Source organism: Cygnus olor, chromosome 2 (genome assembly GCF_009769625.2).
Source record: "Cygnus olor isolate bCygOlo1 chromosome 2, bCygOlo1.pri.v2, whole genome shotgun sequence".
Taxonomy (NCBI): Eukaryota; Metazoa; Chordata; class Aves; order Anseriformes; family Anatidae; genus Cygnus; species Cygnus olor.
In genome coordinates, this window is record NC_049170.1 from 110,351,900 (window position 1) to 110,371,668 (window position 19,769).

Sequence of the window (19,769 nt, forward strand, 5' to 3'; positions counted from 1 at the left end):
AGAGGCAAACTACAAGTAAAAAAGTGCCAAAGGCAGAAGACTTACTCATTACTGCATATTCAGAAAAGTCAATTAATGTGCGTTATAAACATCAAAAGCAACTGGAAGAAGAGATGGAAAGTTTTCATTGGAAAATAATATACTATATGCATATGGAAATCTGGTTGATTCAGACTTAGCTGAATGTGCAACATCTGTAGGGACCAATCTGGAAAAGGCTTAAAAATGTGCCTGAATTTAAGTATGCAAATAGGAATTATTTGCATGCTTAGAGCTGATTATTTCCTTAAGTCTTTGCATAAACAGGACCATAGCTGGTTATCAAAGATTACCTAATTTACAACATAAATAATATTTTATTTAAACAAATGACACTTAAAATGGCCTTGAATTTGTTTTCCAATTAAAAGATTGCTACAGTCATCAGTTGCTAGCTCATACGTCATGGTATTTATTAAGCAAAATTGTATTTATATGCAGCTACTTTAACCATAGGCATTTAACAATTAGCTGTACATCGAGCTAAGGAGTATTTCACCTAAGGAGAGTATACTGGATTTCAGGAAGTAAGATTTCACACATCTTCTTTCCTAGGAGAAAAATAGATAAATATTTTATTTTTAATCTGAAAGATGTTTGACAAATAAATATATGGGGAATGTATCAGTGTCCTGCTGTAAAAACATATACAACACGAAAAACAGGCCGAAGCGGATTTTTTTCTCTTTTTCACTTCTTGTAGAGCTTCCCATTTTCTTGTGGAGCTTCTGTTTTTTCTTTCATCATACTTCCATGTACCCTGAATTTGTTGTGCAAACGGAACATAAAATGGTATTGCAGTTTGGAAATTAACGCCACTTACTTTTCTCGGGTATGAAATGCATATACAAGATGTGTTGCACAGGCAATTCAGGCTAAAAATTATAATCAGACTAAAGAAATTAATTTTGTCATCATAAGGACATGAAGATTAGTCTTATATGATCTGAAAGAGTATATATTATCAATAACTATAGAAATTACAGAGAATTTTGAAGGCAAACTGTATATCAACTGTGGGAGAATTTTATTTTGTATGCTTACAAATATTAAAAACTATGTATTTTAAATATAATTTCACCAACATAAACCTAATAAAAATTCATGGTGAGGCTTATTGTATTCTGTCTAAATTCTGCAGGCCAAGCCACCTCAGCCTCTCTGATGGAAGACATCTCATCTGTTTAAAAATTGTGAGTCTGACCTCAAATAATGACAGTCAATAAAAAAACACTGACATTTTCTTTTCTTCATCTATTTTGTTAACTTTAATCCTTTTTATTTTCCTTCAGATACTTCTACATGCGTTGAGGTTATGCTTCCCAGCTTCATTTGCTAAGATGAGGCTGTCAGACACTCAATGACCTGAAGAGGAGCCATCTCTGAGTCTAGTGCCTCTTCAGCAGATCCGTGGGACACTGCAGTGCTTGTAGGTCTGCACTTCTTGTGGCTCTGGCCTTTAGGAGTGCCATTTGTGAGCATAGGTGGCTGCCAGAGTTGTGCATGACAAGGCTCCTCACGTTTTCTCCAGGTTTTGTGGCTAGCCCCATGGCAGCATGGTATCACCAGTAGCATGATACCACCTAAAAAACACACCATCTTTCCTGGAGTTTCCCCATGGGGTGAGATAACATGAAGCAATGTTTGCCCCTGCCTCTCTGGCCTCGTTCCTCCCTCCCCATCTGGAAATCTCTTAAACACGGAGTGAGGCCTCCATGAGCAATTCTTACAAAAATGGTTAGAAGGCTGTGGGAAGGATTTTCCTCTGCACACTCCTACAAGTCAAATTGCAGACTTGGTTAACTGCTACTCTGAGCAGAGCACTGCTAATGTGCAAATTTTATGGCAAAGCAACTCTTTCAAGTCAAGATGCTGGTTCTAACTTTTCAGTCCTTTATTGTCAAAAATAACATGGAGCATGCTCTTAAACACCACCTAAAATAAAAAACATAATGAATAGTGGTAATTTCAGTTTGTACTTGATTAATGAAGGCGAAGACATGGTATCTGATGCCAAAGCTCTGGACTGTGGTTGCGAGGCAATTCTTTTCTGACGGAATATTTGTCATTACATTACCACATCCCAGATGTTACTTAAAGATCGAGGGTTTCACAGATAAATAAGTGAAGTCTTTTAATATCATCTTGTCTGCATTTTGCAGGCTGAAACATTGAGCATTTGTTTTTGTTTTCTGTAACGCTTGTGTTTGTCTCTCAATCAATACATTGTTTCTAAGGAGACAGTCTTGAACATACCATGACTGAATTCTGTTCCATCTAATGTTTATTGCAATGTAAACATCTCTTATGAAGAACTGTGTTCTCTATAAAAGGAGAAGAGAATGAACTTACCACTTAAAAATTCTGCTTGTATAGTTGCAGTGCTTTTCCAGCTATGTATTCAATGAATTCAGCACTCTGTGGGTCTAAGTTCGGAGGAACTTTAATGGTGAAAGTAGGCGAAGTCAGAATATTCACATCTACCACAGTTTCATTTGCACCAGAGGGATCCCCAGGTACCACCTAGAAGAGAGCAAATCAGTACTTTAGACACTACAACCTGCTGTGTGCTTTCAGTTTTGTTTATACATACTGTGCCTTCCATCTTTAATAAGAGAAGATTAAACAGAAGAATATTTTAAACTTGTCTACTTTCTTTAAATTACTTTGTTCTGAAAAGACAGTGGGAGTCTTGAGTTTATGCCAAAGCTTATTGTAAGCAGTGGGAAGAGGTGACATGGCACTGCAAGACCGTGTTTAACAACTGTAAGTTAATATTTAAACCATGAACTACACTTATAAAGAGCTTCTGATCTCTTAATGAAAACTTACATGTGAGTTGTTCCATTAATTTCAAAGGAAAGTTTGCATGGTTGAAGTTACTCATTCCTATGTGTTTTTCTAAACCAGACTTAGTTCTGTAGCTTTATTTTCCTGAGCAGATAGCTCAGACTTGGTTGGGAAAGTGTGCTTAAATATTGCTCGTCTCCTTGTTCCTGATTTTGGGGGTGAAGGGGGTGTGAAGGGGGTGTTGGTGGATTGCACAAGTATTTTGTATAAAGTTCTTGTAGTAATAGTAGTGCGTTGGATTTATGAATTGAAAGGGAGAACGGGATTTGTCCCTGCCCAGTAAAATCGATTGAATTTACCTTGAATGTATTCTTGTGGGCAATATGTAGTTAATCATGATGTATTCACTGCAATATTGACAGCTGCTCTTTATGATATGCAGCTTCCACTGCAATAACCTGCATAACAGTTGCTTTCTTTGTGCTTTGGGATATATAGGTAGAGACAGGTACATATATTCAGTGATCCATTAAGGATGTATTACCGGCTGGTACAGTGAAATTTGTCCAAGAAGGTAATCGGAGGCCAGCCAAAGCTGCTAGTATCAATTTGCTCTTATCAGAGATGATTTGCGTTAGCCTGTCAGGCAGCCATCCAAATAAAAGTATTTAGAGGAAAATAGTTTCGAATCTCTGGAGTTTCAGCTCATTGAGGGATTATCAAGCATATGTAAATTCAAGTAGAGTAGGAACTTTCCATTGTAAAGACCAAAAATTACATGTGTGCAAACAGCTACAATCCCCAACAGCATGCGTGTGAGCAAGGCATAGTTGGAAGACAGCACTGTGCAATAGTTCCCTTTATTAGATAACCCTTACCTTAACTATATTGAAAATGTTTTCTGGTCCAATGGTCATATTGGATAGCTCAGAGACCCACCCAAATCTTTCTTTCATCTTGCTCAACAAGTAGGAAGTGTCTTCTGTATGGCGCTGAACCATCTGGAGAATCTGCTCATACTGCTCGCCAGAGAGATTAACCAGTTTAAAGGCTTCATCAAACTTGATGTGCAGTTCAGGAACATTTGGGCAATCTGTTTAGAAAGACAGCCAGCATGAAGCTTACAGAAAGTCATGTGTCTTCTACTTGGCCTTCTCTATCTGAAGTACAGAAATCTAGGAAAACTACAAAAACAGTCCAGCAAGGAGGCTTATTGTTGGGTTAGTGTTAAATAATGCTAAATAAAAAAGTTTAATTCTTGCTGACCTATTTTGGTAGCTTTAGTTTAGGCTTACAATGACTAAATGGATTAATTAACCCGTTTGCTGTATTGCGACTTACCAAGTACTTTAAGGTTTGTATCATATTGCATAGCAATAGATTGTCAGGTATGGTAACGAAGAAGTGGTAGTTGTTACCTTTAGCAACCACTTAATCTCCTTATATGTTATCTCTTTTTTTAATTGCTCATTTATCAATCCATTCCAAGTGTACGGGTTGTTAGAAGACTGTAATTCATGATGTTAGTATTTCTGATGAGTGTTAAGGCCTAATTTGCTTTATCTAACAATTGCTAAACGTTAGTATGTGACTGAGGATTGCTGTCTCTTTTCTTTTGTAAAATGTGTAGTTTAAACAGTAATACTATGTTATTCCTATGCAAGAATTACCATGGACACATTCGATTTATTCTCTGTCAAATAGGACTGTCAAGGGACACCTTCAGGCTGATAGCACAGCACCCACAGATACAAACTGGTATGTGTAATACACAGCTGTAGACAAAAAGGTATTTTTAGTGAGATGGGAATGGTCCAATGCTCTCTCCAAAATGTGTCATTGGATCATTTAAATCTGCAACGCTGGAGATGTTCTGAAGATATTTGGATTTAAGTATTTCCTGTGGCTTTTGAGGCATAAATAACTCTGGAAACGCAGGCATGTTATGCTGCAGTGGGAGCCCTGACAGTGTTTCTGTGTGATGCAGTCTGATTTTTTTTCCAGGTGCTCCTGGAGAGTGCATGCCAGAGCTTTGCCATCTTCTTACATACTGAGAAGCATTCCCCTTTTTATTCGCTATGTCAGCCCTGTTTTACAAGCTCTTCAGTGCTTGCTTTCCTTGTGAGGAGCTAATGCTGCCTGGCATTATGTCTGGCTGTCTGCAGGAGAAGCCAGTGTCAGGAGTTTCAGCTTCACCTCGCTTTCTGCTTGGCACTTGTGCACCCAGGCAGGACCGATTGCTGCCTGACCTCGTGCTGCTCTGTCGGATGGCAACTCTAACAATGTATATAGGTATTTTGTGTAGAACTTCGGACCTCCAGCAGTATGTTAACAACTGAGTTATACTGACACTGTGTGGAGACAGTGGGGAAAGGTAATTGAAATCATCTGGAATGACTAATAGTGCTTAAATTCCTAATTACAGTAAAAACCCAGTGACTGGATGTTAATTCCAAAAATATGGAAACAGCACAGTAGAAAATGACAGCCTCAAGATGTACAAACCAATGGCCAACACATTATAGAAATAAATCAGAAAATCAGAAAGTATTTACCATGCAAAAGATTGTCTTGACACTTCTGACATCTCTCGTGAAACTGTGTGCATCCGGAGGAATTCTCTCGAAGCTCTTTGCACAGAGTTCTTTGACGTCCTGACACAATTTTTGAGAACATGCCACTTCTGTCAGAATCTAGGGTGAAATTACAGTATTTTTAGACTGATGTTAAGCTTAGGTTCTTAATAAATACACATTTGTTACCTATTACAATTGATTATATATAGATACTTTTTGCACTGAATCCAAAATAACTGGCATAAGTCCAAGCAAAAAATAGGGATTAAACATTCAGAAACAGAAATCAGGAGATGATGTAAACCCTGTTTTCTTCCAAGGAATTCATATTATTTCCTTATAAAGGCAAGGTAATGTATTTCCCACTGATAGTCAAACAGTTCCTAATATTACTACAGACCATTTTTACAGCATGAGCATTCTGATAAGATCTGTTTGACCTTTAGAAATCAGGATGTTTTGTAATTGTGTAGAGCTAGATGAGAGCACAGTACCTAGGTAACATGGGTCATGATTCAGGAAAAATTAAAAATCGCTTTTGTAGAATCGCTTCAATTTATGTTTTCTGATGACTGTATAGTGACTATGCCACCTCCCACTCAGAGTTGTTGCATGTCCTTACTGTGATCTCTTAACAGGTCGGCACCAGCATGTATTTGAATGATTGTCTTTGTTTTTTGTTTGTTTTGTTTGTTTGTTTTAATTTTCATTAATAAGATAGGAAGGATAAAGCTTATTTGTATTCTAAAGGTTGACTGAGGGTTGTTTCCTCCATCGAGAGTTATCACCTAAACCAAAGTTATGCCCAGTGTTTTCCTGCTTACTGGGAAATCCCATGGCTGTTTTGTATTTGACTGGTACACTACATTGCACCAGTAGCTTCGGGCAGGGCTTGCAGCTGTCTGGCAGAGCTTAATGCCATTTGGCAAGGGCAGGCATATGCCATGACATCTCGCAGAATTACCCTGACTTTTTAGAGTTGGAGACATGTCAACATGGCATGATACATAAGTCTTCCTGACAAAGGCTGAGATCAGACCTGTCAGTCAGCCTTATGAAAACCTGCATCTGCCATGATTTCAAGAGCTCCTGAGGAGCTCCTGAAAACATTTTGAGAAATACCATGAAAATCAGGCTGTGTAGGACCCATACGTCCCACTATAATATTTCTATGAGGTTTCTAGGTGATTTCTTCTTTTTAGTTTATCCAATGAATTTATGCTTGACCCATGCCTGTTTAACCAAGATAGCCTCCAGAGCTTCCATACCACGTCTTACACTAACATGCCACGGACTGAGCCATGAGCTATAGTTTAGCAATCCTGAGAGGTTTGATGTCACTGACCATGCAGTTGAGTTTTGTTTTCCAACACTTGCCTTTGGCTTGTTCTGTCAAATCTCTTCTATTATCTTTGTATTCATCAAATACTTCAGTAATCACCTCACTGACACCTTCAAACACTGTCTTGCTGAAATCAAAGACTGTCTGTAGGAAGCCCGGTATGCCCCAGTCTTTCTGTAAGCCATCACTTCTGGTGGTGTCGTCGGGTAAAGCAGGCATGCTGGGGGACTCGTTCAGATCCAGATCAGACATGAAATATGCTTGAAAGGACTGGTCAAATTCTTTTTGCATGTGCTTGAAAAAAAATGAAACTTTTGTCAAATATTGAGCCCATGTCCAATAATAGTTGGCTAAATAAATCTTCCATTTTTACTAGCTGGGTATCCTCTTTCTCAGGCTTTTCATTAACCTGGATGTCTTTTCCTTGGTCTTCATGAAATGTGAAAATAAGCGTAGGTATTTTCCTCAAAAAATCTTCAACCTGAATATAAGAAAGAGATAGATCAGCTGCCAGACAATTTAACAATTTTTCATCTCTCAGGGAAGTGGCTCTAAACTCTTTTTTCAAATACCTATAGTAACAATGTACTCTCTTAACAACTGAAATCACAGCAAATTCTCCAAAGTGATTTAAGATGTTAGACTCAAGAGTGCAAGTACATTTAGTCTAAATTGTTAACTCCAAATCACTGAAGAAACATGGCTGCCAGTTGGCCTTTAATCTGTTGAAGCTTGAAGTTAGTATTGGCTTTTGGTTTTATCCAACATACAGTTTGGACTTTACCTTGGAAATATTTCTGTGGTAGTTACATGTCATGTAGAGAACAGAAGGCAGTTGTTCTCACCATAATCTGTAAACACCCTTGCGTGCCACCAATGGCCAAATGCTCAAATTCCTCTGCGAACTGAAACCCATTAAAATCAATAAATCAGTGGCTCTGAGTCCATGGTTTGATGACGGAGGAGACTGAGTGACCGCTCTGCTTCGTGGGGTTCCCATTCCCTAGGTCTCAGCTGCTCATTCCCTACTTCCCACTTTGACGTAATGCCTTCACCTGAGCAGAAACACTGCCTTGTGGATCCACAGTTTATGGCATTATAAAACTGGTAAGGGTTAAGAAACACCATGTCAAATATATATGTACACATATACATATGTGTATACATATATGTATACGTACATGTATACATTGACAGGTATTTTGGCAGAACTAGAGGGAAGGTACATTGTGAACCCATCCTGGAGGATCAGCCTCAGCTTGTATTGCCCCCACTGCCTGTGTGCCATCAGCCACAGCTAGAGTCTTTGTCCTCTTTTTTAAAAACAATTTAGGTCACAACACATTTCTCACTTTGAATGCTTCAAATAAATCATAGAGCTCACAGAGGAAGTTATTGAGAGTGTCAAAGACAGTGGCGGTACAGTGTATGTTTTACTGCAAGGATTTCGACCTAACACCCAAAGACTCCTGAAAGTCCAGGTGATACATCAGGAATTAATAAGGAGTATCTAAAAAGCCCTAAGAATCACCAATAGGCTTAAATTTAATACATCCCACACTTTTACTTGAATAATTTTAAGAATATGCACAAATGCTAAACAGCTTTGATCTAAAGCTTGTCACTTGCAAGACACACCATGTGTAAGTTTTCAATTAGCATATTTTCGGTGCCTGGGGATCTGAAGGCTAGGTAATCTGGCTAAAATTTCAGTAGCAGTAATTGTACAGGATCTGTTGTTAAGCTGCCATTAAAGCATATGACCAAATTTAAAAAAAAAAAAAAAAAAAAAGAAAGAAAAAGAAGAAAGAAATTACAGTTTTGTTAAATCTTGTAATAATGTACCAGCCAGGAAAGCATACTTTCTTTCTGGTAGAACTTGGGGAATCTCTCTAACAATTAACAAACCTCTGCTAGCATGTTCCTCTGTTAAAAACAATTAAATACTTTAAAGCCATTTTGTTACTTAAAGAGTAGATATAAAATAACCTAAATACAGAAAAGAATGATATCGTGTAAGCAGATTATTTTTTCCACAGGGACTTTTCCTAACTCTTTCTACAGTTTTAACTCTGCTGATTATCATATGGAACACAGAAAATCTATGTGGTATTTTTCACAAACAGTTATTGAGCATCTTAATGCAAGTCCTACTGTGAGATACATCGCTCTGTATCTGGAGTGACTCCTTGGGAGCCAGGGAAATAATCAATGCCCATGGAGCCACGCCAGGGTGCCACAGAACTCACTTTGGCTCAGTGTTCAATGAATGTAATTGAATGTAATCTGTGCCTTATAACTTCACATTTCCAGGCCCTCCAAATCAAATTAATTTTAGTAAATTGATATAACTAAAAGAGCTGGCTACTGAGAAAATAAGATGTGCTCTCTCCAAAACCAGTATGTGAATTCAAGGGTATTTCCCAGATACAAAATTTTTTCCTACCTTGCTTCTAAATGTTGACACACTATGTCTGCAAGTTGTAGAAAATCTCATGCAGGTACTTTCTAAACAAGATTCACATTCATCCCATAGATTTTTCAAGGATACTTGGCATTGTCTTTCTTCTTCTTCTAATCTTTCCTTTACTTCATCCATAATTCGCAAAGCTTCCTGAATAAGAAAAAAGATTCAGTTGATGGCAATTTTCAGATTAATATCCTGAATACTTATCCCAGTGTTGATCACTCATTTTGCCTATTTATGGATCATTTTTTCTAATCTTTAACCGTTGGGGTAGGTTGCCTCTTCAACTGCGTTCACATGTGGAAGGAAGAGAAAATTGAAAAGCTTTCCCATATAGAGTTTTCCTGACACTCAGAGAGTGTAATGTGCAAAACCAAACTGATCTCTACAGTCAACCTGAATCTTTGAGGTTAAGAAAGAAAGAAAGAAAGAAAGAAAGAAAGAAAGAAAGAAAGAAAGAAAGAAAGAGAAAGAAAGAAAGAAAGAAAGAAAGAAAGAAAGAAAGAAAGAAAGAAAGAAAGAAAGAAAGAAAGAAAGAAAGAAAGAAAGGGAAGGAAGGAAGGAAGGAAGGAAGGAAGGAAGGAAGGAAGGAAGGAAGGAAGGAAGGAAGGAAGGAAAGTCTGCTTTGTTACATTGCTCTGTTCTTTAAGGGCCTGTGATGCTTCATGAAGCTAGGTCTTTGCCATGCATAAATTCTCTCTCTAATGCAGAAGTATTCAAAAGTATGTATTTTCCTCTCTTTGGGATTATACTAATCCAAAAACTGTAGTGAGGGTGTTCTTCCCCCTCTTGTGGAAGTGTGAGGTACTTCTCCCACACCAAATGGAAACAAGATGCATTTTGCAATGCTGCTTCTAATTACTGGATTACTTCATCCAGTAGAGCACAAAGCTGAGCAATGATTAGAAGAAGCATTTTAGAATAGACTGGACAATGGAAAGACAGAAACCTTCTTCTTGTTAAAGTAGATTGCACATCATAAATTTATTTCTTCCAGTGCAACATATTTTAATACTTTAGGTTTCCAAACACTATTTCACGCTGTTCCTAAGTATGACAGAAATACTTAATTGGTCAGCCTTACTCCTTCCTGGCAGTATTTCAGTAGAGTCTCTGAGAAAATAAGACTTTTGTCAGAATGTGCTTGGTGGAGCTAGTAATTTTGGTATTCATGTTCGATGTTTAATTATATTCTGATCTTTCTAAATATATTTATTCAGTGTTTTATGAACTCTTGCTGTTGGGGATAAGTTCTGTGCAAATGAAATCATCCATTAAGAACCAACAATGGACTCAATAGTGGGAACATAGTGGTGTTTCTAAAGATGTTAGCAAGTTACCAGGAGCTTTTTGACTTGCTAATACATGTAGTTTAAACTAATCTCCAAGTTGGGCCAAAATTGAATCTTCCTTCAAGCTCACTGAAAGCAATAGTTAGGATCTTTTTTTTTCTTCTTTTTTTTTAATATACAGCATTCTCCACTTCACTGGATCATCTGAGAACATTGCTCTAAGCTTAGGCATTGCATCAGGACATTAGGATTTCCTCTAATCCCCTGTACTTTCTCTAGAGAGCATTATTATTTGCAGCAATATAATTTTTTTCTGAAGGTCTGAAGTCTGTAAAGCAAGCTGGGAAGTGCCTTGAAGCCTGCAGTGTATGAGGACATGGAGGGCAGAGCAGCTGGACTTTCTGCACTAAACAACTTCGCAAAGCTGCCTGTAGTTGCCTTGGTCTTCATTCAGTGAAGGAGGTGATTTCTAGAAATGAACCATAAAAGCAATAAAGAAATAAATTCAACACATTGCTGGATGTTACAAACTCAAGTTATTTCTCCTAAATAATGTTTGAGTCCATGTAGAGCATTTCATGGCTCCTTTTACTGCAGAACATCTATGTTTTCACATGGTGGTCACCACCAGCTTTGACTATGCCTAGGCCACTTCTTGTCACCAAACAATAGCAGAATAAAATGCAAGAACCCAAATCTCAAGGAGGATGGTGTCAGATGACACGTTTTAACTTACAACCAGGATGGGCCGAGACAGCGTAACGTGTTAACTTGTGGTAACTCAGCTGCATTTTGCCTACTGCTCGCTCCTTTATTTTCAGTTTAGAAATGACTTAGACGTTCAGCCACAAGGGAAAAGTTAACACTATGGCACTCAGTTAGGAAGCTGTGTTTCTGAGGAAAGATGGAAATTCTTCATCTCTAGGTTTTGAAAGAACCAGAAAATCTGGAAAAGGCACCAGTGAGACAGGCGTTGGTCTCATTCAGTGCTTTACTCCAGTGCAGTCTGAGAGCTTCAGTCAGAACTGAAGGCTCAATATGCCAGGTTCCTGCAAACACACAACCTCTTTCTTAAGATAGTGGCAAATGTGAACTAATGTTTTAACTTTTTCAGAAGTGTGAATCCAGGCTAGAAAAGGATGTCAATTGGCCCAGCTCCTGGTTCAAGGATACATACATTGAGAACCTCTACAGAGCTGCTGTAAGAGTTTTCTTTTGCTGGTAAGAAAAAGCAGAAGCAGAGATTTGCCATCGCTCCTGGCTTTGCTATGTGACCACACAAAAAGATGTATGCTCCTCAGAGTGTATATACGATATGGCTTGAATTCTTCCCAGAAAAAGGGAGACTCCAAGGGATCCTTTCTTGGTTGGTTTTTGGCCTTAGCATAATAGCATGCTATACCACGTCCAGGAGGTAGGCTAAGTCCACGTACAATCTGCTTCATCTTTTGATTAAAAATAACCACAACTTAAAAAAATAAAAAATAAAACACAAACAAACAAAAACACGGATGCACTTGTTACCTGTTTTTCTTCACTGCTCTTCTTCAAGGTCTTCATCAGATCTTCATGCTTATCTTCATTTTTTTCCATCATAATTTTCATCTGCTTAATACCAATCAAAGCTTTCTTTACCTCTTCATCTACATATTTCTCTCCAACTTCAGATAACACTAAAATAAATAAATAAATAAAATTACAGAGTGACTTAATCCAATTTGAGCACTAGCACAAATTGCCATACACAGATGACAAAAGAAAGCAAACCAGCTCTATGTTTCCCTACAGTTGCCAAACCTTGGGACAGTGAATGCTGAATAACATGCAGCCAAGGCAATTTCCATCAGTTAAGAATTTGGCCCAGAGTCTTTGACAGTGATTAGCTGTGTTTAATTCAAGCTATATACTTGGCTGTCCCATTTCTGATCACTAAAACCCAGAATAGTTGAGGTTGGAAGGCACCTCTGGAGGTCACTGTGTCCAACCCACCTGCTGAAAGCAGGGTCAACTAGAGCAGGATGCTCAGGATCTCATCCTGGGTTTTGGGTGTCTCCAAAGGTTGCTCACTAGTTTCTTAATGACATAACCTATATATTTATTTTTGATCTGAAATCAATCTGTGAGAGTTTAATATTTTGAAAATGTAGATTACAGGAGCCTGCAACCTGCTTTCCTAAAAATATAATCTCTAGAGCTCCTGTGAGGTAACACCCATAGAGTTTTGGTGAAAGGCCAGACTGGTCTCCACATTGCACTTTGAATCTCTTCATAAGTGCACATTTCGTTATCTGTATTTGTTCCCTGTGCAGAAATACCCTGAATATTACTGGAGCTATACAAAACAAGTAAAGGGCACACTACCATGAGACTGCCAAAAGCATATGGCATTCATTTATTCCATTATATCTCTCTTCCCCGTCTCTAACATTTTGTTTGTCACAGAAGTACTATTAAAATAGACAGAAGCAAAGGAATATTTCATGGCTGATCCTCTTGGGATTCCTACCTACACAATAAAGCCATGCTTAGAGGTGAGTATGCACAGAACATCTGTTGTAAGGTCGTGTTTTTTTTTTCCTAAATTAAGTCATTTTATTTCACTTATTTTTAATAATCATCTTTTCGAGCTAAGCATATAATTCCGGAATAAACATTTGCAAAGGTTATTTAAACAAACAAAAATCAGTGGGATTGACCATTGAGTTCAGCTTAAACTCTAATGATCTATGAAGGACCAAATAACCTATAAAAATGTAAACAGTTTATTTTGTCACAGGAGGCTTCTCTATTAATACCTTTAGTTTCTCACTCAGTTGTTCTTATTTCCCCATTGTGTGTGTGGATGCTTTGCTTCAGCAAAATTCAGCTATGTCACAGTTTCTAAGCTCCACACATGAAAACAGATCTCTTGACTGCAATGAGCGTGGAAGTCAAAGTGCACCAGGGCAAGCCTGAATGCTGAATGGAGACCTGGGCCTAGGGGTTTTCAGCACAACCCCCCCCCCCCCCCCCCAAGAAACGCATACATACTCTTGAAGCTCTCCCGGAGATTCGTTTCCTCCTGCCTTGTCGGTGCACACTGGTGACCATTCAGACAAAGCACATATATTAGAAATACCCAAGAGGACTTCATGGTCTTTCTGTTAAAGAAGCAGGTTGATAAAGTTAGATGTAAGCACCTTTGTGATGGTCAAATGCCTAGGTAATTTTTACTAAGCATAATACAAGTCCCTTTATTTTAGTCTCTTAACTATGGTTTCTCAGATCTATAATATACTCCTAAATGCTACTGTTAGTAAAAACACGAGTAAGAAGGTGACCTCATTCGTACTCTATTTATTCATACTAATAGATCAATTCCACTGAGTTTACACAGTGGTGTAATAGAACCAGGACACAAAAATATAAAACTGGAAGATTATGAAGCTCAGACTGTCTCTTGTCTCTTACACTAAAAGCTTTTTACTCTTTTTATTGTTAGTTTATGTTATACACGAATCCATGCTAAACATTATTGCTAGGTTTTGAAAAGGAAATTTCTAGAATATTGTTCCCCTTCTTATCTCCAAATATGTGACCACTTTCATTGTCCTACAGGATAATACTTAACATAGCAAAGGCAGTAATAGGTGTGCTAAGAAGCTGGCAATTAGATCAGTTTTATAAGTAAACACAGCAGCAATTGAAAGAAATTCCTACAAAAAAAAAAAAAAAGGAAGAATTGACTTTTGCTATATTTCCCTCCCAAAAACAGTTACATGAGAAAGGCTTATTTTTTAGAAACCATGCAACTACACTTTATAGTTCTCATCTCATGAAGTAAACATGGTGTTTACGTTCCTTCTTGTTAGTGCAGCCTTCTGGAAGATGCAGTTATCAGCTGCAAGTGCATATGTAAATGAAGAGCTGGGATTTATCTATATCCTGGATTTACTTCTACAGTCACTTGCACATTTTATCTTTACATTTATAATTAAAGACTGATTAACTTTGCAAAGAAATACAAACCCATTACCAAAGAAAAGTTAAAAGCAGCATATTTACCATTAATACTGGAAACACGTCTTCTGAAAAATTGCTGCCCACGTCAGGAAGGGCTGGGGCTGCGCTCTGATCTAATTGCTCAGAGTGACAGGGATTTTGCCATGTTCGACTTATCTGATGACAAGGTACTTAATCCTATTAATGGGACATATTGTCGTTAGGCCGGGGGGGTTGCTTGTATGGGACTTCGTGCTCAGCCGTGTGGGCAAAACCGCTAGGGGGAGTGTTGGATAGAATTACATAATTGAACGCGAAGTGGATCTGCTATTTTTCGGTAGTCCTCTCTGCTTTACTGATTTTCAGTCATCTTGCTTTTTACCTTAGGAGATATCTGCAACTTATGTTCTTAGTGAAATTATTACAATTAGTTTGGCTAAAAATAGCTTCCAACATTTAATCTCTTCAGCTATAGAAAACATTGAATTACGTCACGGCTTTCTTCATATACCTTCTGAAGATACAGAAGTTGAAAGAATTAGGGAACCCAGGTGCAGTCTGGCATATGAGTAGAGCCTGAGATGAGATAAGCAAATCTTGGCATTTTGTACATCATTATTCTTGCTGATGTTTGGGGGTTTTGCCCCCTTAATGATTTTCTTCAGTAAACCCATGTGTCTAAAGTACATCTGGGATCTGAGCTGCATGAAGTTTTAGATACTTTGAAATGAGATACTTAAATGCTAGCAGATGCTTGATATAAACTATGCACGAGTATTGTTGACAGGTCGTATCGCACCTGTGATGCTCACCAGCAGTACTCCCTTGAAGTCAAAGAGGGGACAGTGAAAGTAGATGTATGTGGTTAGTGGTCCGTAACATCAGTTTTAATACATCCCTTTTATTTGTTTGTTTACCTTGTAGTTCATAAGAGTCAACTCGTGATTGATGGTCAAGGTCCAGTAAGACTAGTGCTGCTTAGGCAAGGGACTTGTTTTTTTATTATTATTATTTTTAAAAACATGTCAGGAAGAATGGAGAACCCGTTAGCTTTTAATGGGAACTGCAAGTCCTCGACTTGCATTACATATTCATATAGCTCCACTCTTATTTTCTGAAAATGATGTAGGGGAGGGCAATTCATTTTTTGTTTTAATGTATATGAATTGCTGGTTCACCGAAATACTGCTGACTTCTTGACCAAGATTCATCATTGCACAAAATATTTCAAATTATCTTTTGTGACTATACCAAGCAAGCACCCTTGAAGGACTTGCAGTCCCCTGCCAGGAGCAGCCTGACTCAATGTAGACAAAACTGTACTTGATCTAGAGTAAAAATGGCAGTCCAACAGATCACCCAAAGCTCATAGCAATTTGCAAGAAAGCAGCCAGCCTCAGCCCCATGGGGAAGGAGACCAGCACCCCTGCCAAAGTGTGGAGAGGCTGGAGGCTGCCTCAGGCACAGATTCCAAGGCTTGTTTTCAGAATTGCTCTTCTTCTGAACGCCCTTGTGGGTCCACAGTCAAACACATTCATGCACCTTGCAACGCTAGTCCTTAAGGGAAATCAGTGCTGAAGCTAATGCTGAGACATGAAGCCTCATGCATGTCAGGCTCTTTTTTCTCAATTCTGTTGATTTTGAACATTGTGAAGTGTGTTGCATTGTCTTAGGTGTTATTCTTCATGTCTTATTATAACCACTATGTAAGCAAAAGGAAATAGGCATTATTATATAGATCTATTCATTAAAAAAAAAAAAAAAATCCCGATTCTTTGCTCCAATGTTATTTTTTATATATATGATGATTGAAATAGGAGGTATAAGAAACTTAGGAAATTTCAACCTGAAGACAAAATTATCTATGACTGATATGCCTGTTAAAGTTAATCTTGGACTTATATTTAATCTTTGAAGTGCACTTGGGAACCCAACACTCTGTTCTTGAAAGGTAATTACTAGTAGTGCTCACTCTGGAAATCATTTCTCTCACATTCCATTTTGAATTTAATTAAACAGAAATCTCCAAAATTATAACTTCAGGTTACATATCAAATATCCATTCTATTTTCTTTTAATGTTTCAAATCTGTTCTGCACTGACCCATTGTGGATATCTCCAATTTTTGTATCAGCTGCCATGTTCAACTGTTTCCTCTTAATGTGTTGTTTTCTTCTGAATTTGAGTGATTCACTCACCCATAGTGTGCCATGTCACCACATTATGATACTGACATGCCTATTTTTTCACAAGCTAATACAAGCAGATGATTCAGAGCATACTGCTGCGGCTGCAAATTAAGATATAGTCTTGTAGCAACTACTCATACTGGACACAGTCTGAAGATGCCTTTGTGAGCAAAAGTCTCTTTCTCCCCAGCCCAACAGTTATTCGAGTACTGCTGTATATTTACTGAAAGTAATAAGTATATATTGGAAAAAAATATAAGAAAATAACTAGAAAAGGGGTTTGCAGAAAAACAGGCCTTTTGCAAGAATCTGATAAATTGAAACTGAAATAATTGCAATGATTCAGATCAACATTAAACTTGAACCTAACTGAACTTTAGCAATGGGAGTTGTAGCTGATTTTTGGAATTGTCTTCTGTCCTACTGGATGACCTCCACAAATGTATAACATTTTTTTACAGTGTACTGTGACTTCTCCCTTTTTGTTGATCCATTCCACCTGGCAGGATTAAGAATCAAGAAATATGTTGAAATGGAATTTCCTGTGTTATACATTAGCTGTGGGATTTTGTTCCGGTTTTATATTTATACAATTATTTGCTGTTTGGAAGAGTTGTTTTCTACTATACATTTTCACATTTATGCCTGAGATAGGCCAGTCGTTTAATGATCATGCTGAAAGTATGGTTACTTGCTTTCAGACTTCACAAGCCATGCAAAGTGCTATACATCGACATTAATTCTCTTGATACTTCTATGGAATAGTCCCCAGTTCTACCAAATCTTAATTAGCTTTATTTGTAAGCACACCATTAGTTCCAGTGCTTTCAATTGAAATTAAATCCTACTGGGGGCCTATTGTCTAATTACATGCCTAATCTAAAGCACGTACAAAGCTTTGCTAGCAGTTAGTATGGTTTTTAAGGCTATAGGAATTGAAGTTTTTATTTTGTTTTGTTCTGGTTTTAATACTTTCCAGTACTTCACGAGCCCCTAAGTGGTTTCCACTTTCTCCTGAGAGGCCATGGGAGCCCTCCTTCGGTCTGACTTTGAGCTTTACCTGAGTAGTTGAAGTTAGGAAACAAGGTTCCTTCTTTAGCCGGGAGACAGAGATGCTCTCACTCATGCTGGAGGGAGTAAGGAGCTGAGGCTACCCTAAGTTACATAGCTGGAGTTAGACCAAGCTACAAGCTTGTAAATATCTTGTACATCTCTTTAGCGTGACACAATCTCAAAGTTCATGAGCCCTGCAGCTCGGAGCCACATCGATGTGATTGCCCTGTCTGGAGGAGGTTCAGGCAAGGCCACATCAGGGCCCTGCACTGTGCTCCATGCAAACACGAAACCAGCTGAAGGCATGAAATCAGCATGCATAGCTTAGTGCATCACTAATTAATGTGTCTTTATTTGAAACTATTAAGCTTTTGATGCCAGAGGGACCATCTTCACAAGTTTTGTTGTGTTTTAAAACGTATGAGACTGATTTCCTTTTGCTTATCTATCCATGGACATTCAGGAAGACTATAAGGTGTGGAAAAAATCTTCCACTTCACTGCTGAATTTTTTTCACAAATACCCCAGGGCTTTGACACAAAGCTCTAAATGCCAGTCCCAGCAGTAAAGTGATGTCTGTTGTTCACAGAGTTGTGCAAAGTTTCTTAACGTCTAATCCAAAGCCTCTACACAGAAAGGAGGGATCAATCAAGCCAGTAAGCGATAGCAATATATGGAACACTGTATTTGGGAAGACAAACTTATGAAGTAAGGGGATTTAAATACTTTTAAGGACCAGAGAATGAAAGCTTTAGAATTGAATGTAAGACAATATGAAGCTGAAACCTAAAAATTATGTGGTTGTCTTCAGAATTTGTGCTTGGGATATCAGCTAACTATTGAACTTGGAGTAGCACTATTACTGGTGTTATGTTATCAGCAGGAGATATCAAAGTCAGTGCAAGGATAACAAAATGAGTTAGAAACAATTTATTATAAATCTGTGAAGCTAATCTGCATGGTACAGTTACACAAACAGATTTCAGGAAGCATTTAATATTAAAATGCTGAAGTTTTCAACCAGATGTTTTGCAAGGATTTAGTTTCAGGCTTCCCTAGGAACATTAAAACAAAAAAGTTTTATTGCATGCAGACATGTAATATATCAGCTTTCAGCCTGCAACTCAAAGGAACAGGGTTCCTCGTGTGTTTTCATCTGGTTTGCTTAAGCATATCTTCATCATTCAGTTCTGTATCAGCTAGTTAAAGAGCGGTTGCTCGTTGGAAACAATTCTGGAGTTTAATGAAATTAAGATGGATGAATTATCAGTGCATAGTTTGTGAGGTGCTGAACAACTCTTGAAGATGCTGCTAACTGCCCCAATCTGCTGGTTTCTTGAAAAGTTAATTGAAGGCATTCACGATAGGGCCTTAATAATATTCAACAAAACTGGAAATTGCTTTGGTGAAGAATAATCCTCTGGCTAGAAACTTGGCTTCTTGCTTCTGCTGCATTTAAAGTGGAACCGGCTCTGGTGCCTGAGGGTTCGAAAGTCCAAAGAGGGATGTCTGCAGATCACACTTCCTCAATATAACCAGTAAGAGAACAAACACAGCCCCCTTGCTTGCAGTAGCACGGAAGTGGAAGGAGTAAAGCTGGAATGCTGCCTGAAGTTGTCTTTTTCTCCATTTCAGATATTAGAAGCAATTTCTAAGAAGAGCATTGCTGCAATTAGAATTAATGACTTCATGCTCCTAACAGTTCTTGCTTAATTGCCATTGCACATGTTTTTACAGCTGTCCTTTTATATAACTAGTACACTGCCCCGTGCAGCTGCCTCAGTACTCAGAGCTTTTAAAACTGCGAAAAAACAACATCAATTACAGAGACCTGACAAATGGGAGGAGAATAAAAAAGAAACACACAGTTCAGAGCAAATGAGAATTAGCAATGAGATTAAAAAAAAAAGACAGAAAGGGAAATGAAGGTGAGACATGAAAGACCACAAGGTGAGACATGAAAGACCACAAATGCCAGGGGAAACATTGATGGGGACAGCCTCTCCAAATGGAAATATATGAAGTAAAATACAATTCCAT

General features: G+C 38.0%; 1 protein-coding gene across 1 annotated transcript; it reads right to left on the reverse strand.

The window, feature by feature from the left end:
* Positions 1-1,337: 1,337 nt before the first annotated feature.
* Positions 1,338-16,689, reverse strand: CLUL1 (clusterin like 1). Its single transcript, XM_040547769.1, is given in 8 exon segments — positions 1,338-2,562; positions 3,708-3,922; positions 5,385-5,544; positions 6,724-7,053; positions 7,055-7,228; positions 9,194-9,361; positions 12,031-12,179; positions 16,686-16,689. Coding segments are annotated over 8 exon segments (1,368 nt in total). The 3' UTR covers positions 1,338-2,394.
* Between the last annotated feature and the right edge of the window lie 3,080 nt (positions 16,690-19,769).